Here is a 24,810-nt window from a genome sequence, read left to right as displayed (position 1 = left end):
TTATGGCCAAGCATGCGCCCTTAAAATAGCATTTGAATAACATGCGCAACGCGCCACTGACTTTAAACAATTTTTTCCTGGTTAGTGGCGCAATTGTTTTCTAAACCTGCAAAATAGCAAGAAGGAACGTTTGCGCTGGAACACGCCTCCTCTTTGCGCTGAACCGCCCCCGGGAGCGCAAGTGTATTTCCTAACTTACCGACGTGCTTCTGTGGAGGGAAAAGTCCGCTTTGCGCGGGTGCAAAATAGGAATGATACATGCGTCGGTGTTCAAAGTCACTTGCGCTGGGTGCAAGATAGGGCCCTATGTCTCCCGGCTGGCCTGGGAACGCCTCGGTGTCCCCCCGGAAGAGCTGGAGGAAGTGTCTAGGGAGAGGGAAGTCTGGGCATCTCTGCTTAGACTGCCGCCCCCGCGACCCGGCCCCGGATAAGCGGAAGATGGATGGATGTGTGTGTGTGTATATGTGTATATATATATATATATATAATCTGTATATATCTGTGTTATGTAACTTATGTTACCTTAAAGGTGCCCTAGAATGGATTATTTTATTATTTTATAATGTTTCCTAGTGTGCCCTTATAATGTTAGTATGTTTTTTAGATCAAAATTTGTTATAATTTAGAAATAAAAGGCATATTTCCTAGCCTGATTTTATCCTTTGATTTGAACACTCAGTTTGAAGGGGCGTGTCTGCTGTGAGACTTCAGTGTAAACGCCCTCTGCTGTGATTGGCTGACATGCTTGCATATGAAATATCTGGCATTAAATGTAGAGCTATCAGGAAAACTTTTACTATTACAGCTTTTATACGTTTTTACTATTACAGCTATCGGGATTAATAAATCGTGAGAAGTTTTTTAAGTATTTAGATCTATTCCCATCACATAAAAGGTTGCAGTGAGCATTGAGCAGATGACAGTCTGTTGATTGCGTGAATGAAGATCTTATCACTGCAACGCGATTTACTGATGCATAAATAGTGTTGAACGACTTTGAGAGAAAGATTATCTGTCTGAATTTGAACAATTACACATCAGAAATTCACATAACCCACTGGTTCTCCAGAGGCTCGGATGAAGGAGCTAAAAAATATATGTTTGTGTTCATTTGTACATCCAAACACTGAGCAACTGCCATGCTTCGTTCGCTCGTTTGCAAGCCACAATGTCTCTCGAGTAAAAAAACAATATCGCGCTGGATCTAAATAACACAGTGTAAATTACCGTTAGTAAAATCACTACTTACCGCTTGCGGGAATATAACGTTAGTTGAAATTGCCCCCTTCGTCAGTATGAGACGCCGAGAGAAGCCTGGCTGCTTGATATTGTTCCAGGTTAGAAAAAAAGTCCGCGGTGAAATGGGCAGAGCAACTAACAACTTCGAATTAAACTGTAGCGGTATCCGATTATATATAGATAGATTATAGATAGATCTGCCATTTTCCCTATGATCCTCCTCCTGCTTGTTTCTTCACCTGCAGAACTTCTGATGATTCGGCTGCGCAGTTCCGCCTGGCACTGAGCATGGGCTAGCATATGCACATTTTTGGAGGCGTACATATTAATGATCCCAACTGTTGCGTCACAGTTGGTGTTATGTGGAGATTCGCCTGTTTTTCAGGGGTGTTTTTCAAAAACGAGATTTAAATAAGAAAGAGAAAACTATGGTGTTTGAGACTCACTGTATGTCATGTCCATGTACTGAACTCTTGTTATTTAACTATGCCAAGATAAATTCAATTTCACATTCTAGGGCACCTTTAATCAAAAATGTTCATTAACTTCAGCATTACGTGATACTATTTCAAAGTGATTTCTGTCATTTTGACTGATTATAAACTACATTTACCTGTGAAAACAAACCTGGAAAGAGACGTGAGGATTTGAGGAGAACAACAAGAGATTCTTCGTGCATTCCAGGGAATTACTAATGGAATATATCGTAAATTAAATCGGGAGAACAGACCACAAATGTGCAGAATATGCTGTCCTATTTCATACTTTTACAGCGGATTGCAAAGGGGGAAAAAAGAAAATACTCACGAGGAAAAGAAGCAGTGACTGAAAAGAGCTCTTGCCATATATATTCTTGTTATAACATGTCACATTAAAATACCAAGTATAACGTTATTCTCATGATGTCTGAAAATGAATCATTAAGGAAAATCAACAGCTCATCCAGTCAAACTGACGATCAGCTTTATTTGTAGGGCAACCTTGAATCGTTTCAACCTTTTTGAATGGAATTCCCCAAACCGGGAGTGCCTCCCATAATTCAAAACGCAGTAAGCTCGTCAGGAATAAGGTGGATAGCCTATAGGTGGAGCCTATATAAAAAAATAGCCGTTTCTGATGTCGCAATGCAACATACTCTACCGTGTCTGTGGACATCGTTATTTCCAAAGCCGGTGCTGGATAAACAAATAGCGTGCGTGCGACGGAAGGCTAAATTGTTTACGACAGCGGTAATGGACAATTCCGCTTCCAACCTGTAGGGGGACCGAAGAGGGAAAGTGCTTTGGTGTTGCTCTAAACCTTTGACAAGGAGAGCAGTTTAGTCATGTATAGGTATGAAACAGCTTCACAAACAGCCTTTTCAACCACACAGTATCGTTATATCTGTTACAAATAGTCATATCATCACAGAAGGACTAGGATTAAGGATTATAGTTCTGATATTACCACTGTTTACGGTAAGCGATCAAAATAGAGTAAATTACCTTTTGAAAGTAGCATGGCACTTCAATGATTTTATCAATTACGTCGTTACACCAGTAGGTGGAGACAAGACTTTTAAACTAATGTATTTGTCATTGAATCATTCACTCAAACGATTTGTTCAATCATCCAGTGAAGAAACAAGCGAAGGGAGTCATTGAATCATTCACTCAAACAGTTTTAAAAATATATCTAATTCATTCAGATTAATTAAACATTTTAAATAGACTCTAGCAATTAACATCTAGTCAGAACCTCTAGTAAATGTGTCCAGAATCGTGCATCTGTCATTTCACACATTCTTCTGTGAAACCCTAGCCTGGAAATCCAGACCTAAATCTGAAAGATTAATGGTCTGGCGTCGACTAATGAAACTCGGCCAGCTCGAGGGGCGGCACCAAGCATGCATTTGAAAATCTCACTGCACGCAATTGGATAACACTACGACCAATCACAACAAGCCCCATACACTACCAGCGGAGCTAACTGGTAGATTAGACTCTTACCGTATCCAGTCGGCAAAACAGCAAAAACATCCTTTCATGCAAAGGAACGACTCGAGCGCCGTCTTCTGTCCCTCTTTTAGATAAAGCCAAGTCTAACTCATTCATTGTAGCGGCCAAAGCCGTTTCAAACAACTGGTGTTCATCCATAGCCATCTTGCAATGTTTACTAATGACTTCGACGTCACAGCGCTGTCGTCTTCTGTTTAGCTCCGCCTATATCAGATAACCCGATGTGATTGGTGCAGCTCAGATTGAGGGGCATATTTAATGAGCATCATTACTCGACGCCAGAGTAACTCACTGAGCAAATTCAACTTGTGCTCTCGCGAGAACTCTGGATTACCAGGGTAGTGAAACACGGGAATGCAAAACATTTGCGAAAGCACACAAAAAGTGCATTGAATATAATTTTTTTTCTCCCATCTCATTTTTTTTTTCATTTTAATTTTTTTCATCACTGGATCCCTCGTGAAACAATGACATTTGAATCTGCAATATATCTCATGAAGTGTTTGAGTAATATGAGAGGTCAGGTATAGATGGAAAACAGCGTGTCACATCGCCGGAAGCTGCTGTCACTGCTTGACATTTCTTGTCAACTACCCATTTTGTGGTATAAGCATCATCATCGTGTAAGTCAGAAGAGCTCAGCGTTCAGGAAGTCTGCAGTCAGCACAATGCACAACGAATGACAGTATCATGTGTCTATTATTAACTCCTGCTGTCGTCTCGTGAAGCAAGAACCAGCGACACATGAACAACAGATGTGACTCACAGAATCTGATAGTTAAAGGACTATTTGTGATTGGTTTTGTTCCATCCACCTTATGTGTCCTTTTTTACTATTTACTATAATGTTGTAAGCTTATATTTCCAATTTGGCAAAGAATGGTGATGGCTTTGGAAGAGTGAGTTCATGTTACCATGAAAAAAAGTCACCCTTTATGGTAACTATTTTACACTGACCTTGTTACATGTGCTTGCATAGCAATAACTGTAAATTATGCATAATTACATGCAACTATCCCTCAACCAATACCTAACCCTATAGTAAGTATAGTTGCTTAATATTACTTAGTACTTAAATATATTGTAACACTGACACCTTAAAATAGTGTAACCCCCTTTAGTATCTGAATACTTTAATGGCTGCATATTAAATTGTGCATTTAATGTTTTTAAAATTCTGTCAATGAAGGAAAACCTTTGGTTACCACAACTTCCGTTTTCTACTATCTTGCAGAATACTCATTCACACACTCACTCACACACACACACACACACACACACACACACACACACAGTTTGCTGAAATACTGCTGCAGCATCACAACCCGTTCTCTTGTTTTCCTGGCGTCCTCTTGCAATTTTAATGCTGTCTTTTGTGACCGTATGCAGAAGACGGTCCTCTCGGCTAGTTTTTGCTGAGGTCAGGGAAGGAATGACTGAGGAACTGAAAGTGAACAGCGGTCTCCGCCGGTGAAGGGCAGGCCAAGTTCCTCAAGAACAGGGAACACAGGCGTGAATGTGAAGAGATTGAGAGAGACTGCAGTTGGTCATTAATCTGCATTTAAGGCGAGACACCCCAGGTGAATAGGGTAAAAAATATAACGAATAAATATCACCATACTTCACCAGTTGATTGATTACATTAATAATGGCAAACATTTTTTGTAGTATTAGAAGTTTTCTGAAATTGTATGTTTAAATATGCAAATGAGGCATTGTCTAACTAAATATGCACTAATTTGCATACATTTCTAGAACAAAAATCTGAACATTGGATGAAGTCAGGTTTAAAATTGTTTAATTTATTTGATATACTAGTGCAAAAGCAGATCCGTCCGATAAAGATGACGAAGTAGTATGTCCCAAAGCTTGCCTACTTTTTTGCTACACATTCAAAAGTAAATACCTTTTCTTCACAAAAAGAGTACATACTTTTATGGCGTAGTGTAACTTAGGGACGCAGCATATGGCTTTACACGATGACGATCGCTCTGATTGGTTTTAGGTCTATCCAATTGCGCCCAGAGGCATTTGAGCGACGTCCGTTGGTGACGCCCCTTTGGAAATTAGTTATTAATGAAGCTTTGCCAGACCATAACTCAGTTACTACTGAGAATGGTCTGGTTTTAACCAGGCTAGGAAAATTATATATGTCATTGAAATCTACAGATGCACATGGATAAAGTGCTCTAAAAGATACAGTTAAACGTGTATTTTGGATGTTTTCTGTGCACTAGTCTGAAAAAAGCACTTTATGAAAAGCCAAAGCCTGTTTTTGCCTGTCGTGTCTCGCCTTAAGTGGCTGAATCTCATTAAAACATGTTCAGGTCACATTTCACCCCAGAATCTACAGAGGTTTGATTTCTCTCGATGCAGTGAATCCAGACCCTGCTTTACTCTAATGGGAATCTCTGAGAAGAAAAACCCTGAGTGTACAGACACTTTTACTATAATAAAACGTGGGTTTAAAAATCCATTTTAATGATTGCATTTTAAATTAACTCATTGTTTAATTTTAATTTAGATTAAATTTTAAACAAATAATTTCAAATCAATTACAAATTAAGTTTGCATAACCAAAGTCGGTAATGTAACTTTTCAGAATTATGTTGAGATGTCAAATCAGGAAGATTATGTTCTAAGCTGTAATTGCACAAAATTATATGCCATATTTTGAGTACAGAAGTGTTGAGTTGATTGGCTCTTAATGGTTAAACTAGGGATACACTGATATAAAATAAAATTGGCCGGTACTGATAATTCTTTATATTTTAAAGCCGATAACCAAATATGGTCATTTCCTTTTTATCAGCAACCAATCGTTAAAGTAAAAGGGCTGAATGCGCAATCTAATTGGCTGATGATAAATCTTTAAAGCCCGTTTTCTCAAAATGACTTTTCTCTCACACTCCAAGTCCGAAATCTCCACTTCAGTAGCACCTCTATATACACCAAACTCTCCAGTCTTGTACCTAGTTATGTTATGAAGACATTTACAGAGGGATTTGTAAATATATTATTCCTAGCCTGATTTATATAACATTTTATTCCAAAAAACATGGCGCAAATACTTTTTTTTTAAGGCAATTGACATTATATTCTGATTTACAGGATAACAAAAGTAGATATCCATAAATCCCTCTGTAATTTCTTTCCCATCTAATATGTGAGCACAATGAAATTATTTTTAACCTGGCTTTATCCAATACTCAGATTTAGTTTTTTTTATATATATGCAAATTAGCACATATTTACATTTATGCATTTGGCAGTCGCTTTTATCCAAAGCGACTTACATTGCATTATCCTATACATTTATACATAGGTATGTGCAATCCCCTGGGATCGAACCCACAACCTTGCGTTGTTAACGCAATGCTCTTACCACTGAGCTACAGGAAAGCTTTAATTAGATATTGCCTAATTTTCATATTTAAAGGAACACTCCACCGTTTTTTGAAATAGGGCTTATTCACCTTCTTTCCTACATTTAGATAGGTGGGCAAATGCATTTTTGTCTCAGTGCATGCATTGTTTTAGTTTGACAGGGTTGGCGCTAGCTTAGCTTAGCATAATGAATGGAATCCTTTGTTGCCAGCTAGCATGTCCTGAGTAAAAGTGATATAAAAAATAAAAAAAACCCACCTAATTACTTCTTGTGGCCTGCGTATTCCCAACAAGTACAAATAGCGATGCAGATTAACACTAGGCGATTTCCTATGCAGATTTTGACTTGGGACTATATTAGGGGGAAGCACAGGCGAAGCACTGCTACTTGGGCGCAGAGATATCACGCCCAAGTAGCAGTGCTTCGCCTGTGCTTCCCCCTAATATAGTCCTTAATATATAAGTCAATATCTGCCTAGGAAATCGCCTAGTGTTAATCTGCATCACTATTTGTACTTGTTGTGAATACGCAGGCCACAAGAAGTAATTAGGAAGGTTTATTTTTTTTTTATATCACTTTTATTCAGGACATGCTAGCTGGCAACAAAGGATTCCATTCATTATGCTAAGCTAAGCTCACGCCGACCCTGTCAAACTAAAACAATGCATGCACTGAGACAAAAATGCATTTGCCCACCTATCTAAATGTGGGAAAGAAGGTGAATAAGCCCTGTTTCAAAAAACGGTGGAGTGTTCCTTTAAACATTAAATTACAGAAAACTTGTAAAAAAAAAAAATTCTCATCTTAATGTAGGTAATCAACTGGTAAAGTTTCATGGTGATATCTGCTAGTTAAAAATGTTACCCTATTCACCTGTAGTGTCTCGCCTTAAACCGGTTTGCCATATTGAGTGTTACGATTTCTCCCATTCTTAAATGCTTAGATGGACCAAAATCCCCTTATTATTACTGTAATGCACAAAAAATATGCTCATTCATAATGTCAGATTCATTTAGCCCTCAATAATCCAAAAGGAGAAGTGTGACATGTTCTTGACGGATTCCATGATGCGTCTGACCGTCTTCATTAGTGAAGGGCAAACGGAGATCCTTCATGAAGGGAAAGCGTGGAGCACCGCTGCCAGTCAGTCATTAGATCAGTGTATCCTGCACTAACACACTCCGTGAAGCCTCGAGTTACAGGAGGCTGGAGGGGAAAGGCTCATGAATGGAGATGAAGTGAGATCAATGATATTCATATATATACTCGTCAGTCCTCAGCCTTCGAGTTTGTGTTTTAAAAGGCAAAATGGTTCTATTGATTTATAACAGTATTAAGACTTGCTGCTTGTTTCATGCGTCATGATTAGGGTTGCAAAATTCCAGGAATTGGAAACTTTCCATGGGAATTAATGGGAATGAACTGGAAAATTGCAGGTTAGCCTTACTGGAACTTAAATGTAGTTGGAAAAATACATCTTGCAGCAAAGCCTTGGTTAAAACATTTGTCATTGGGAATGTTTTTAAAAAAAAATTATTCAACATTATTTTTAGTTTTTCAATGAAAGAATTGATTAAAGTTCTACTCACGAATAAATGTCAAAACTGTAATTATTAACATCTGTATTAGTTTGCATGCATGTCTGCTTGTGACCAAACTAAATGTTTTGTGTTTATGTTTGTGTATTATACAGTTTGTATAAATTCCAGTTAATTTCCGTAAATTCCTGTTAAGTTTCCAACTTGGAATAAAGCCATAAAACAAACATCAGCCCTTATTTTACATGTTTGGACTGCAACTAATCTTGATTTCTTGTCATCTCTCTCTCCCCCTTTTCTCTGTTTTGATAGGAAAACAAGTCAGAACAAAACTCTCTCAAGCGTTCAACCACTGGCTCAATGTCCCCGAGGATAAACTTCAGGTAAGGGTTTATTTGTATATGTATATGTAGGGTTTATGTGTTTAGTGTTGCTGGATTGAAAATATTGTTTAAATTTATCGTGGAAGGTGGGAAACATTCCTTTGAATTGACTTGACTAGCTGTGCCAAACCATGCTTTTGAGGCAATTCTCAAAAAAAACTGTTTTTTTTTTATTAAAATGTTTGTTTTTTATTTATTAATTTTTTTACCTCAAAAACAAGAAATGAACTCATTCTTGAAATCCTCGATTTCTTTTTTTTATCTTTTTTTTTTTTTATCCATCATTCCCAATGATTCCCATTAGATTCAAAGCCCGTCTTTGGTTCTGACCCGTCATAATGCTTTTTTTTTATTTTTTTTATTTTTTTATAATGCATATAGTATTGGATTATTATCTTAAATTTGGATCGGTTTCTCAAACAAAGCTATTGCACTGACCAATTTTGAGACTTAGGACTCTTTGGACTCCTTTTTTGCCATTTTCATTAATGTGAATTTCATTGTACTACAGTTAAAAATATTGTAATATGATGTTTTATTTTGATATGCATAAGCTATGTATTTTTGGAGGGCTGAATTAATCTGCATATTGACGGACTGTTTAGATTGCTTCTCCCTGATTTTTGTGTCTGCCGAGGGCAAAGCTTAAACAGACATAAAGCAGCAGATGCGTTTCACTTCTGTTCTGCTGAAGAACTTGGCAGAAAACCTGCCTTTGGATGCTTTGAGCTGCTTTCTGAAAGACCTTTTAACAACCTACTGTCTTTGTTTGATCATTAAGAGAACAGTTGTTATCGCATTACTCTGGCTTCTGTCTTGAATCACCAAGTAGTCTAAATGTTTCCTAACATTTAACATGACTTATGTTAATGAAGTTTTCTTGTAGCAGTAATGAAGCTTTTACATGATCGTTTCCCAGCCTCTCTCTGACCTTTGCCTGTTTCTGAATCGCTGCTGCACCTTTAATACATTTATATGTAAATGGACTCGGTTATGATATTTATATGTAGCTAATTGTTGGTGGTCAGATGATTGTGATGTCATAACCTCAATTTGCATGACATAATTTTTTTTTTTTTTGTGTGTGTGTGTGCATACTGTGCAAGCCGGTCATTTACTGTTTTGTCTCTTGTTTTTTTCTGCACTGGCATGGCAGAGGCTGAAAATGATCAATGCAAATAGATTTGAGCTCTTATCCATCACATCATGGGCCATTTTCAGCATTCTGCCCTTCAGATTGAGTTTGCCGGAGGATAGTGTTACAGCAGAGAGAGAAATAAACACACATGCAGGATCCCTGAAGCTTTTCTTGATCAGTGATTGATTTTGTCATTTACTCGCAATCATGAAACTCCGACCTCATTTTGTATTTTGCTGAATAGAGAAAATTAGGCAAAATATCCCAAATATGTTTTCCGTATAATGAAAGTTATTATTATTATTATTATTATTATATATTATAAAGGTGTGTGTGTGTGTGTGTATATATATATATATATATATATTAGGGCTGTCACTTTGCGTTCGAAAATCAATTGCACAGTCGATCGGACCAACCAACACAAGTTTCGAAAACAAAAACAGGGAATGGATTTTAACGGCCTTCTCTCGGAGCGCGTCCAGCTCGTCACGATACGCCCGGAGCGAACACGCGTCACACAGCCACTGCAGGCTCTGACACACACACATAACAGCAGATTATACTTCTGCATAATGTGTCTCTTTTTACTACAAAAATGTGAATTCTGCCAGTATTCAGACAGTCTCATGCACACAGACACAGATTCAGGCTACGGGCTCATTGATGTTATGGCAGTCCACTCTGCTTATTGTTGTTCGAGTCATTGTGCACGAAACTTCACGCCAGTAAATCATCAGGAATATTGCTGACTTGCGCGTCTGAAGCGCGACGTGCCCTCTTTACTTTCGTCCTAATGCCTGTTAGTTGTCCGTGGATTTGCCCATATTTGGCGTTTAAAATGGAAACATCTTTAGACATGAAATCGATTTTACAATCGATTCAATGAACACTTTTGTCTCAAAAATCGAACAGGATTTTGTCACAAAAGTGACAGCATATATGTGTGTATATGTATGCGCATGCACATTTTCTTTTTGGTACACATTATTTTTTTATTTTTTTACTAACTCTGTCAAGCTCCAGAATTACTCTAAGCATCATAAAAGTGCCTTGGCTACAAATCTTCTGAAGTTATACCGATGTTACATTTGTGTGGAGAACAGACTGAAATTAAGTCGTTATTGATTGATAATCTTTTGCCACATCTGTCAAATCTCATTCACATTTGTGTTCAGTTAAAAAAACGCAGCACCTGTTTGTGCCAGGACTGATGTCATCTGCTCCAAACGCCACTGCAATATGGTTTCTTTGTTCCTTCTGAACCATTTGGATTATTAGTACAGACAGTCATTAGACTATTAGTTTCTACATTTTTGTTAAATGTTACGCTGTGCTAGTCTTTTTTCCCCGTTTGTGACGTATATCTGACGTCATCAGAGAAGAGATTCTGCAAGAGGAAGTTGTTCTGATTAAGGTTACGAGTAGAGATGCACGATATATCGGTATCGGCCGATATCGGTTAATTTTTAATGTTATCGTTATCGGCCTGATAAGAAAATTTGGCCGATGTAATAAAGCCGATAAATAATGGATTATTACCATTTAAAGCCATGTCCCAAACACACAATTATAATGTTCTCATTATAATGTTATGTAGCCGATATGACAGCACATGTTGCACTTAACCGTTTTTCCTTTTTTTAATCATATTTCAAGCAATTAAAAACCATCATGTTGATCAGTGCGCATCTGAAGTGTCTCAGCTGGAGGAAATAATCCATTATTTATCGGTTTTAATACATCGGCCAAATTTTCTTATCAGGCCGATAACGATAACATAAAAAATTTACCGATATCGGCCGATACCGATATATCGTGCATCTCTACTCGTAACCTTAATCAGAACAACTTCCTCTTGCAGAATCTCTTCTCTGATGACGAGGGCGGGGCAACCTGTCAATCACATGAGATCCACCAATCGCAAACCACAATCATCCAAGCCCCGCCCTACATTTGTTCTTGTTCCAGCAAGCGTTTCACTCAGATATATGTCACAAATAGGGAAGAAAAGACTTCGATTTCATGCTGACTTTAAGTTGTGTGCATATATGATGTGACGGGACAGATATATTGTTATAGCGAGCGTTGTTAATTAGCATTAAACTAGCAAACGTACTGAAGGCTTTAGTCTGCTAGCGATCATACCACACTAAGCTATGCTAATCTTGTCATTGTGAATCAGCTGATCTCCGTCAGTGCGTTATGTTATCTGCTAAGTCCGTCAGATCACATTCGCCCGGCTGTTCAACAGCTCTCCTTTTATCCTGAATATTTCATTAAAGCTCTTCTGGCAGGGGAAAGTCAGGCGTTCGTGTCAGTTACGCTGTTTTACGGAGCCTGTCGTCTCCACTTCCACGTTTATTTGATCTCGTGAATGGAAAACATCTTCCCTTTGGATGTGTGTAATGTGCAGAAGCTCTAGTTGAATCATTATAAGGGTTGTTTATATCAGGTAAGGTTTTTTTTCTTCTACCTTACATGGTGTGAATTTTAAATCATTCAAGCAATTTTCATGTTCATAATACGGGACAGTTTTTACACTCATTGTGTTTGTTGTGATGAAGGCAAGAATCTTGTCATTTTGAAGATGCCATTTGTTTAGTTTCTAATAAAGTAGATATTTTGAGTCATTTAAGTCTGAAACTCAAAATCATTTAGTAGACGAGCCTCAAATTCGATGAATGTCTATCACTCATATTTTGACATTGCAGGAACATTTAGATTGAATGATTTAATATGCATTCATTTTCTAGTCAATTAAGTAAGTGATGTATCTTTTCTTTGAAGTCACTAATGGACTCACTCATACAGCGACAGATCATGAGTCAAGATCCGAAAACGAACCGTACAAGTTGTGCATGTGTGAGGAACAGATGACGAGTCTTTATTCAATCTTCTGCTCCGCTGTGACTTGCAGTGTTTGATGACAGTGACACATGAGAAGCAATGGCGTCAGTGCTCTATTTTTGTTGTGCATATGATTGTATTGTCTATTTCAGAGCTTTAGGGAACGGTAGGATTGTCAGGGAAATATCAGACATTTTAGAATAGATATATTGTATGACTTCAGAAGCCGTTAAATATAGTGCGCGCGCCTCATGGGCGACTTTTGCTGTGCTTTTCTGACATTTTTCGAGCTTGCAAGTATAAAATCTAGGGCTGGGAATCGATTAAAAAATATTAACTAATTAATCGCACGATTTGCTGTGATTTAATCGCATTTTCCCCCAAGCTTGTAATCATCAATATTTAAACATAGAATCAGCTAATTAAATTAAACGGTGGTTTAGTTAGTAGTAACAATTAGTTTAGAACTTAAGCCAATTGGCCAAAATAAATAATTTCTATTTATATGCACCAACAATAAAAAAAGAAAAAAAAAGTTAAAGTGTCAGTTGAATTTCAAAAAGGTACATAGGTCGACCTTAGGCTAATCGTTCATCATGTCGTATCATCCCGACTCAATTTGGATGATTTCTCTGTCCCTCGTCTTCCACAGTAGGCTACTAACAGATTTATTTTTTTGACTAGGCCTAATTATCAAAATTAAGTTTAGTCCTACAAAGCTATTATTATCATCAGAGCAGGTCATTTTGAACGACAGAGCAGAACGCGCAGCGCAAACACGGAGCGGAACATTGAGAAAAAAGAAAAAAAAGTGCTGCATCAATTGCGTTATTTTTTTTGAATGCGTTAAACATCTCACATTAATCGCAAAGATTAACGCGTTAATTCCCCCCAGCCCTAAGAAAATCACATCCTCTTGTTTATGTGAAAAACTGGAGCTCAGACATTCTGCCTACGATTTAGAGCTGAACGATTAATTAAAACAAATGAGAAACTATTAAAACAAAACAAAAATCAGTGGTTTATGTAAATTAATACATGAGCTGCATTTTTTTCATTAGCTGGGTTTCCATTCAAACGACAAACGTGACGTGAATCTTTTCAAAGTTGCAAAAAACATGCAAATTAGGTGCGTTTCCATCAAGTTGTTCCAGCGGATGATGGTGGTATTGGTAACCTAGCAACCAACCGTAAATAAAACACCGTCAGCAGAAACAGCCGATTAGTCACATGGGTTTAATGTTCGTTAGGTCAGAATTTAGTCGGCAAATGCGTTTCCATCTCCTATTATTCGCATTAACTCTTTTTCGCACTAGTCAAAGACCACCTCCTCGAAGTCTGGATAAGTGAATCTTTTAAAAGTTCGCAAAAAAAACAAACAAATGCAAATTGAGTTGTTCCGAGCGGATGATGGTGGTATTGGTAACCTAGCAACCAACAGTAAATAAAACACCGTCAGCGGAAACAGCCGATTAGTCACATGGGTTTAATGTTCGTTAGGTCAGAATTTAGTCGGCAAATGCGTTTCCATCTCCTATTATTCGCATTAACTCTTTTTCGCACTAGTCAAAGACCACCTCCTCGAAGTCTGGAAAAGTGAATCTTTTAAAAGTTCGCAAAAAAAACAAACAAATGCAAATTGAGTTGTTCCGAGCGGATGATGGTGGTATTGGTAACCTAGCAACCAACAGTAAATAAAACACCGTCAGCGGAAACAGCCGATTAGTCACATGGGTTTAATGTTCGCTACGTCAGAATTTATTCGGCTAATGCGTTTCCATCTCCTATTATTCGCATCATCAAAAACCACCTCCTCGAAATTTGGTGCTTCCCTCTCGTTTCTGATGCGATACTTCAAAATGCGTATTAAAAACAGGGCGATGGAAACATGGGTAATGTAAGCTTTCATTTCAGAATGAGGAAATTAAGACATTAATGGTAGTATTGTCATTTTACAGTTGTACTGTAAAAAATTACTATTTAACAATATGTATTTTACAGTGCAGTAATATTACCATAGTTATTATTAATAATAATAATAATTATTATTATTATTATTATTATTATCATTATTAATAATAATAATTATTATTATTATTATATTTCAGTCATTTAAAAAAAATAATAAATCATTAAATAAAACTAATTATATAGAAAAAATTTATATAAGTCACAGATTTTTTTGCTAAATTGTTCAACCTAAAAACAAGCACAATTTTTATATATACACACACACACACATATATATATATACATATATATATATATATATATATATATATATATATACACACACACACACACACACACACACACACATATATATATATAATATATATATATATATATATAAAATCATAATTGATTTTTTTCTAAAAATAATAATAATCACTTTTTTTCTAAAAAATAATAATCACTTTTTTCCTCAAATCATTGTCAGGAATAAAATATGCATTTGGAATGATGTCATGTCGCAGTAACCATTTTAGTGTATATTTTTTTTTTTTAAACCATTTTTAAGGATCATCATCTGAAGGATATTTCAGTAACCGGCCCTGTTGTGTATAATAACCAGATGATTGTGTGTGTTCAGCTTTCATGTTCAAGTCTTTCCTCTGGCGAGTGTTGACGTCATTGTAATGATCTGAAGCGGTGGCTATTTCTGTGTCCTCACGATATCTGTGCGGAGGGCTGTTTCTGAATCATATTCGAGGGCTGGTTGGTAATCAAGCGATTGCTCATGTTTCTGACCCGTCTGGGTGAGTCTTGCCTGTGGCGTGGTTTAGTTTATCTGACTGTAAACTCTTCTTGAACCCGTCAGCATGTCTGAGCGAACACAGCGACTCCACTGATCGCTTCTCATTCACCATTCAGCTCATGCTAAACTGAACAGGTTGAAATCTAAAAATATAAATCATAAATACTCGTATTGGATATTCACTGAATAGTGTCACTGTTTCCTCACAAACATTGATTTTCTGCCTGAAACCAAATATTGACTGTTTCTTGCTGAGCTCTATATTTCTTTAGACTCGAGGACTTGTTCTCTCACCCAGTTTCGTGTGTGTGTGTGTGTGTGTGTGTGTGTGTGTGTGTGTGTGTGTGTGTGTGTGTGTGTGTGTGTGTGTGTGTGTGTGTGTGTGTGTGTGTGTGTGTGTGTGTGTGTGTGTGTGTGTGTGTGTGAGAGAGTATGAGTAAGTGAAGAGGGTTCAAAGTAGTCAAGGCAGCTTTATTTCTATAACGCTTTATACAATACAGTTTGTTTCAAAGCAGCTTTACAGTGATAACAGGAAAATTATGCATTTCGGATGTTGTTCGGTTGTAAAGATCATCAATTATTAATTTCATCTTCTATAAAGCAGTTCTGCAAAAATGTATGTCATCATCCAGCTCATTCAAGATCAATAATTATGTTGCATATTAAGTGGCAGAAATCCTGTTTTCATGAGATGTTTTGGGAATTTCTTAGGAGTTTGTGATTGGACCTCAGTGTGTTATAATATGAGTTAATGCACTTCAGACGTCAGAATTTTATCAAATGATTCAATAAAAGTGGGTGAATCCCCCCAAAAATGTCTGTCATTTCATCACGGAAATGTCTATCATGTCTATCAAATGAAAATGTCTATCATTTCATCATGTTCATCACGGATCAAGGATCAACGGATATATTTTGATGAGGATTACACCACCGATGTTTTTAAGGAGCGTGCAAAATACAGGAGTGCAAGGAAACAACTCCAGGAGAGGAAAATCAAGTCTCGCATTCTCTACCCCGCAAAACTCATGCTGTTTCTGCAGGATGGAAAGACTAAAATTTTTGAAAACCCTCGAAAAGCAGCTGAGGGATTAAAGGACTTTGGCGTAACGATGGAAGTTCCAAGAAAAGAGCCGGATTGGGACTCAGCGCTGCGGGCTGTAGGATGGCAGTCCCCCCACAGTAGGAGCAAACATGCTCCTGCTGGGGAAATAACAACCAGCGTTGAATCACTTCGACTTTCATTGGTCAGTTATGAAAACGAAAAGACAAATACTGAATAAGGTATGTGGAGATTACATTGTGGCAAGCGCTAATTTGTATAAATGAGTGCAATGTCCGCAGTGTGTGAACATATCCCTACACAAGCTGAAAATTCAGAAGGATGTGTCTATGACTATGATGAACTGGACTCGGAGTCTAATTTATTTCCAAACATAAATGATACATGTAAATATTACACAGACGCAGAATTTATTAGTAATATAGAAACGGCTGGTTCATTTTCTCTTATTCATTTGAATTGTAGAAGCCTGTATTCAAATTTTGGTAAAATACATGATTATTTGAACACATTACAAAATAAATTTACTGTTATAGCTTTGTCTGAGACTTGGTTAACGGATGAGAAAGGTGTGGAATTTCATTTTGAGGGTTATGAATTATTTTATGTTAATCGGATTAATAAGAGAGGAGGGGGGGTTGCTCTATATGTTAGTAGTGATCTGAAATGCAAAACAATTGAGTGTATGACTACTGCAACAGAAGATTTAATGGAATGTTTAACTGTTGAGATCGAAATGAAGAAACAGAGGAATATTGTTGTCACATGCATATATAGAACTCCAGGATCTAGTATTACAGCATTTAATAACAAGCTGGAGCAATTATTATTTGGGTTGAATGAAAATAAAGTGTCTATAATTTGTGGGGATTTCAATATAAATCTTTTGAATGTGTCAAATCATACTAGTAGTTTAGATTTTCTAGATTTAATGTACAGTAGAGGCCTTTATCCTACTATTACTAAGCCTAGCCGAATAACTTCCAGTTGTGCTACGTTAATTGATAATATTTTTGTAAATATATTTGAAAAAACGGTCAAAAGTGGTCTTTTGATAAATGATACAACGGATCATTTACCGATATTTGTAACTCACTTCTGTGAAGTAAAAACAAATAAAGAAAAGTATAGTAAAGTTATTAGGTTAAGAACTGAGGAAAGATTAAATAGATTTAGGGATGATCTAATGAAAGAACACTGGGACAATGTTTATAGTACAAATAATGTAAATAAGGCATATGAATTATTTTTGAAAAAGTATTTATGGTTATATAATAATAATTGCCCAATAAAAATATTGAATGATAAAGCAAGAAATAATAATAAACCTTGGTTAACGAAAGGTATATTGAAATCGTGTAAAAAGAAGAATAAGCTTTATCGGGATTTTGTAAAATATCGGACGGTAAATGTAGAAAATAAATATAAAGCTTACAAAAATAAGTTGACTACTATAATGAGACGTGCAAAGAAAGATTATTATATAAACTTGTTGATGGAAAACAAAAGTAATATCAAAAATATGTGGAAAGTTTTAAGGGAGGTTATAGGCAGTAAAATGAATTATAGTCAGCCATTATATTTAATGAATGAACAGAATGTCGAGATATGTGGTGAAAAAATGGCTGATGAATTTAATTCATTTTTTGTTAATGTTGGTCCAAATCTTGCCAAAACTATACCATTACATAATAAAAGCTGGATAGGTGAAAGCAGAGTCATGCAATCCATTTTTTTTGACGAAGTTAGTGAGAGTGAAATTATTTCCACTGTCTCTAAATTAAAAAGTAAAAATTCATGTGATAGTGATGGCTTAGATATGTATATTGTCAAAGAAACTCTACGTTGCATTATTAGACCATTAAAATATATAATTAATTTGTCTTTTAATACAGGTTTTTTTCCAGATAAAATGAAGGTGGCTAAAATTATTCCTTGTTTTAAAACTGGTGATAGGCATAGTCTTACAAATTATAGGCCTATATCTTTGCTTTCCCAATTTTCAAAAATTCTGGAGAAGCTTTTTGTTAAAAAATTGGATTATTTTCTTGAAAAACATTCTTTGATAAACGATAATCAGTTTGGGTTTCGTAGCACCCGCTCAACAGCTATGGCTTTGATGAAAATCACAGAGGACATTACTACAGAATTGGAGAATAAAAATCACACAGTTGGAGTTTTTATTGACCTTAAAAAGGCCTTTGACACTCTCGATCATGGAATATTGATATCTAAATTACAGACATATGGAATTAGAGGTGTAGTATTAAATTGGATTATTAGTTATTTAGAAAATAGACAACAATATGTAGAGTATTTAGGCCATGAATCTAAGTTGGAAACAATACAGTGTGGAGTCCCTCAAGGCTCTGTGTTGGGGCCTAAATTATTTATTTTATACATTAATGATCTCTGTGATGAATCAAAGATTTTATGTTTTGTTCTTTTTGCGGACGATACAAATTTTTTTGTATCGGGGAAGAACTTAAAAATCTTAATCAAAACTATTGAACAAGAATTGGTCCTACTTCAGAAATGGTTTAACAAAAATAAACTGTCGTTAAATTTAAGTAAAACTAAATTTATGTTGTTTACGAATCAAAAATGTTCTGATAATGTTTGTTTGAATCTAAATGGAATAACTATTGAGAGAGTGTCAGAATTTAGGTTTTTAGGAGTACTCATTGATGAAAAATTTAAATGGAAATCACATATAGCCTACGTAAGAAATAAAATGTGTAAAAATATTGCTGTTTTGAGTAAAGTAAAGTTTATGTTAAATTATAAAGCAATGAGAATCCTTTATTGTTCCTTTATTTTGCCCTATTTGATGTATTGTTTGGAGGTATGGGGTAATTCATATTTTACTAATTTAATGCCCTTATTCATTTTGCAAAAAAGGGCAATAAGGATAATTAATGGAGTTGCTCCAAGAGAACATACTACAGGACTGTTTCTGAGGTCAGGACTACTTAAATTGAAGGACTTGGTTTCTTTACAAACTTTATTAGTTGTTCATAAAGCAAAACATTGCTTGTTACCACATGGACTGCAAACCCTTTTTACTATAAATAGTGAGACAAGTAGAAGAAATAATGATTTTAAACAACCTTTTGCTGGAAATACCCTCAAACAAATGTGTGTTTCAATTTCTGGTGTGAAAAGATGGAATTGTCTAGAGAATGATTTAAAATGTTGTTCAAATATAGTTCGATTTAAATATAAGTATAAAGAGAAGATACTTAATTTGTATAAAGATGATGGTGAAAATTCTTAAAACTATAATATGAATGATCATGGTCTCGTCATTGTCTTTGATGCCAGAGTTGTCATTATTGCATTAATGTTGTTTTTGTTCGTTTAGTGTTGTGTAAGCAGAATTAATAGTAAAACAAACAAAAAAAAATTAAGGAAAATTGTTAAAAATGAAAGTAGATTACATCTGGTCTGCGTTATTTTTCATTTATTTTTTTTGTCGTTGTTATTTATTTAGTTATTTTTTTTCATGTCGGTTAGGCCATCTAATTTGTAACTTTCTTATTATAAGAATGGGGTAGGAGTTTATAAGATTTTTTTTTCTTCATCCTACTCCTGTTCTTCTTGTCATGGAATGTATTTTTGTTGTGTTTGTGTGGATTGTTGTTGTGGCATTTCGTGTTGCATTACCATGAAAAGAGAATAAATAAATGAAATGAAATGAAATGAAATTTCCACCCCCAAAAAACCAAAAACACAAAATTATATTTTGCATAAAGGAAATGCAACCTATTTTTTATTTTAAGGATATTACTTTGTAGTCATAAAATTGTCAATGCTTATAAAGAATGTCTAAAAGTCTGTGGTGTAAATCCAGCTTTTAATGTTGTTTGTGTCTATGTGGTTTTTAATATGCTTTCAGACAAATCATGTGTAAATTCATAAGTCGACAGCATTGCTGAGTATTTCCTCCTTAAAACTGCAGTGAACCAAAGACAGTCTCAAACACACGCTTTGAAATCGCTGGTGTTTCTGACGTCACAAACTACCTTGTAATCAATCAGATCAACGTGTGATCGTCAACCAGTGGATCTCTGAGCTGAGTGAGTGAGTGGAGGCGGGGCTCATTTGCATATTCATAGAACCACGCATACTAAATGAGGCAAGGGTGTTGAGTTACATTCAAGATATTTTAAGGCATGAAGAACATTTTTTTTATATTTACATTTTAAATATGTCATTTTGGTGATCAAAGATGAGTTTTAAGGGATAAAATTATTGACTGCATGGGCATATTTGCCTGTTCTTTATTGCGTTGCATAATTTCTGTAAACCAATTCAGTTTTATCTTTTTGCTCGAGTGCGACAGTTCCATCAGATCTCTTTACCCAACATGATTTAGTTAATTCAGACTATCAAACCGATTAACTAGAAAACTACCAGAGGCTGATTAAGATTTTTATTAATTTTTTGCTGGCATTTGCAAGCGAGCTAAGTAACATGGATGATGTCATCGAAGGATGATGTAATGCTTCTTAAATGCCGACAAATTCAGTAGTAATCCTAATCTTAGAAGGAATTCAGACAGTAAGATCAGCATCAGCGCTTGTTCTTACAGATGTCACAGTGATATGCAGTGAATCCGAGGTGTGTGTGTGTGTGTGTGTGTGTGTGTGTGTGTGTGTGTGTGTGTGTGTGTGTGTGTGTGTGTGTGTGTGTGTGTGTGTGTGTGTGTGTGTGTGTGTGTGTGTGTGTGTGTGTGTGTGTGTGTGTGTGTGTGTGTGTGTGTGTGTGTGTGTGTGTGTGTGTTTATAGAGGCATCTCACTATAAGAAGCATGTTTTCAAGATAGACGTCTGACTCTGCCCACACGTCTCAGACACTTCCACTGCTGATGGTTAGTGTTTACTGTCAGCTTCCGTGCGAGAGCTTCTCAGAGCAGCTCTTCATACACACTTGTTAAGGTCAACCCTTCGTCTCGGAAATCTTTCTGCTGGCGGTGTGCCTTTCCCGTGTGTGTGTGTGTGTGTGTGTGAAGCGGAAGCCAACACTGACGCCCCCTGGTGGAGGTTCCGGTGCCGCAGCTTTTGTTGTGTTCCCATGTTGAGTTTTCTAGTTTCTAGTCGTTTTTAAGTAAAGAAAAGTTCAAGTCTGTCTTACAGAAGGTTTCTACAGTGGGCTGGTGGACTTTGTCTAAATGCAGTTCTGGTCCTGGTGACTTTTAGGAAATCAAAGGCCTGTTTCACAGCATGTGTCATTCAAAAAAACAAAACAAAAAAAAGTTAAATTTAGGATTCATGTGTTTTTTATGTGTATATATATCTGATGCATATTTATCAGTCATAAATAAATTAAACGAGTAAGATTTCTGCACTCAAATTTGCAAAAATAGTTTTTCAAAATGAATTTATTTCTTAGAATCTGTTCATTCAACAATTACGTATGAACATGGTTAATAAATGGCTAGCTGTCAATCAAGCACTATTCAATTAGTTAATGTATTGGATTGAAACAAATCTGATTGACAAATATATAAACCTGGTTATTGTGTTTTTAAAATGCATTCAGTTTATTAGCACTGTTGCAGAAATCTGCATGCCTGGCATATGCAATTATTAGTTTGACAAAACTAATTTAAATGAATGGAAATTTTCTGTCAAATTCAAATGCATGAATCTTAAATGTAGGCTTAAATATTTCGAGTATCCACACAGGTTGCATGGATTTGTTTTGGCTCACGCTGCTGTGATTTACTGCGTGTGTGTGTGTGTTTGTGTGTGTGTTTAGTCAGTAAAAGCATGTTTGTTGTCCTGTCTGTGGAGTAACAGGTCACCTGAGGTCGTGTTCAGAGCGCTGACGCAGCACACACACACACACACACACACACACACACGCACACACTGCTCGACTCAAGCTCCGGTGTCATCGATGATCACTTTAACAAGTGAATCCGTTACCCAGCCTCCCCTCTGCTCACCATATGTTCCCCATCAGCGCTCATGTGTGTGTGTGTGTGTGTGTGTGTGTGTGTGTGTGTGTGTGTGTGTGTCAGTGCTGAACGCAGATTCACTCGTCAAGATCTTCACCTGTTCTTCCTGGATTAATGGTATTCGATATAAGTGTTTAAATCGTATATAGAATTTATAGAATTAAGTGAGATATCATATATTCTCTCTTGTACTATATTGTGAAAAATATTAATGTAGATAGATTGAGTGAGAGAGAGAGAGTATATTTTACATTATATAAATTTAAAAGTGTTTTTCAGCAGTAGGCCATCATATTGAGATTTAATTACTGATGCATTAAAATAACTAATAAATTGTTCTACACTGACATGTTCATAATGTTTTTCTTTTTTCTCTAATCTAATAGTAGGGATGCACCAATATCAGTATCACACCCGATATAATGCTTTTAAATTGATTAGCACAAGTGACAATAATAAATTGTACATTTTATTATTATATTATATGATTATGTGAGATACTCGCCTGTTATCTTCCCAAAAGGAAAGCTTGGTTTAGATTTAATGTGTGTAAAATACAATGAATGTATGTCTTTGGAGTGAAGTTATGACTTTTTTTCATTATATTAATAAAATGAAATAGCAGTGGGCGGTCATTAAGATTTAATTAGTTGCATACAAATGGTTATAATTTCATATTTTAAATTGGCCTGTATATATTAGTAGTTCTATGCATTTAACTTAAAAAAATAAAATAAATTACTACATTAAATTTAGATTTAGCTTTTAATTTACTTTATTTTAATATAATTTTGGATCTCTGGTTTCCAATAATTATTTAATTGTATATCATGCATAAATGTAAACTCTCAGTAGGCCTATGGGTATGTGTGCGCAATAAAGTTTCTGTGGTTTTAGACAAACACCTTTTTCTTACACAGTAATCCTGCATTTAATGATCAGTGATGTAGTTCTGCTCTCAGGACGTCTCCTGAACGTGTGTGATGACCTTCACTGAACACACACTGATGGAAAGTCTGCATTTCAGACACACCCTGATTGTAAACACTCCTGTGTAATACAGTGCAGTGTGTGTGTGTGTGTGTGTGTCAGTGATGCGCGGGTTGATCCGAAATGAGCGGGTGCCTGCGGTCACCCGCGGTCACCCGCGGTTACGAGTCATCCAAAAATATTTTTAATGATATTCGGGTCGCGGTCGGTCGGGTCGTTTGAAATAAAGATGCCAATTAAACCTTTGTAATTTATATAGTACTAGAGAGCATATGAGCGGAGTGGAGCGGTGAGAATCTCCGCTCATCGCTCACGGAACTGTCCACCCCTCCGCTCCCCCGCTCAAAGCTACATCAGGCCGCTCCGCTCATTATCGCTCAGCGCTCAACGCAGTTTGCTCCGCGCTCCACCAAAATCGCCCCCCGCTCGCTCCAAAAAAGGAAAAAAAATCTACATGTATATCACTGTTAGCTTAGACCACAGCCTTACCTCCTAAACAACTAATGAGCAACAACAACATTTTTCAAATAGAAATGTTTTATTTCAAATTAGGCCTATAGGCTATAAGGAATATAGCCTACACAAAGTCCTGTAAAATGTAACGAATAAATGGGCCTAATAATATAAATAACAATTATATAAACAAAAATATAGCCTACATACATTTCTTTTAAATAAATTTACTATTAGGCCAGAATTTTGATAAGTTAACTTTTGCGCAACGCGCACGATTAAAATTTAAATGGGCTTATATCCATTGTACACATAAACTGCTGTAAAATAAAACGAATAAATGGGCCTAATAATATAAATAAAATTTATATAAACAAAAATATAAAAAAATATACATAAACGTTTTAAAAGTTGGCTAAATTCTATTAGGCCAACATTCTTATAACTGAACTTTTGCGCAGCGCGCAGGATTAAAATTGAAATGGGCTTGTATCAATTGTTTGAATATTACACTATATTTAATTTACACTTTGTTACAAGTTACCGTAGGCCATTCAATTTGCTAACCTTTTGCTTTCTTCCCAGCGTGTTCAGATAGCACACTGCATGTTTTCGAGAGATGTGTCTTTTTAGATTCCAAAATGAATCTTTACTGACTGAAACGATGTCTCCACATTCGTTTTCTTCTACCACATTATAGTTAGTTTTATATTATAGTGTAGCCTACCTGTATGACTTCTTATTTTCCTTTTTGAAGTAGCCTACTTTTTGAACTCCATTATTGAGCCGAGTTTTGACTGAAAATAGAATCCATCTTGCAGTCATCAACTGAGTCAGGCTGAGCATGCTTCAGAATCGTGGTGTGCGCGGAGCGAAATTGGAGCGGGAAATAGGGCGACGCTCCATCCTTTTAAAAATGCCGCTCTGCGCTCTGTCCAAGATCCGCCCGCTCGCTCCCGCTCCACACTCCGCTCACATGCAATTTTCTATGAAATACATAGGCCTGCTACACTTTATTGGCTGAATAACTGGCGCGAAGGCACGAGCTC

General features: G+C 36.3%; 1 protein-coding gene and 1 long non-coding RNA gene across 2 annotated transcripts in view; both read left to right on the top strand.

The window, feature by feature from the left end:
- LOC309486273 overlaps positions 1 to 24,810 on the top strand; it is a 163,156-nt gene that overhangs the window by 35,724 nt on the left and 102,622 nt on the right. The gene's annotated exons all lie outside the window — the stretch shown is intronic.
- Positions 1 to 24,810, top strand: part of ggps1 (geranylgeranyl diphosphate synthase 1) — a 41,802-nt gene that overhangs the window by 12,893 nt on the left and 4,099 nt on the right. The window contains exon 3 of the mRNA XM_082153472.1: positions 8,475 to 8,545. Within this exon, the coding sequence (XP_082009598.1) occupies positions 8,475 to 8,545 (71 nt within the window). The remainder of the gene's footprint in view (positions 1 to 8,474; positions 8,546 to 24,810) is intronic.

The sequence above is a fragment of the Leuciscus leuciscus genome (genome assembly GCF_965113295.1).
Source record: "Leuciscus leuciscus genome assembly, chromosome: 22".
NCBI lineage: Eukaryota > Metazoa > Chordata > Actinopteri > Cypriniformes > Leuciscidae > Leuciscus > Leuciscus leuciscus.
This window is presented reverse-complemented; position numbering and strand designations above follow the sequence as displayed.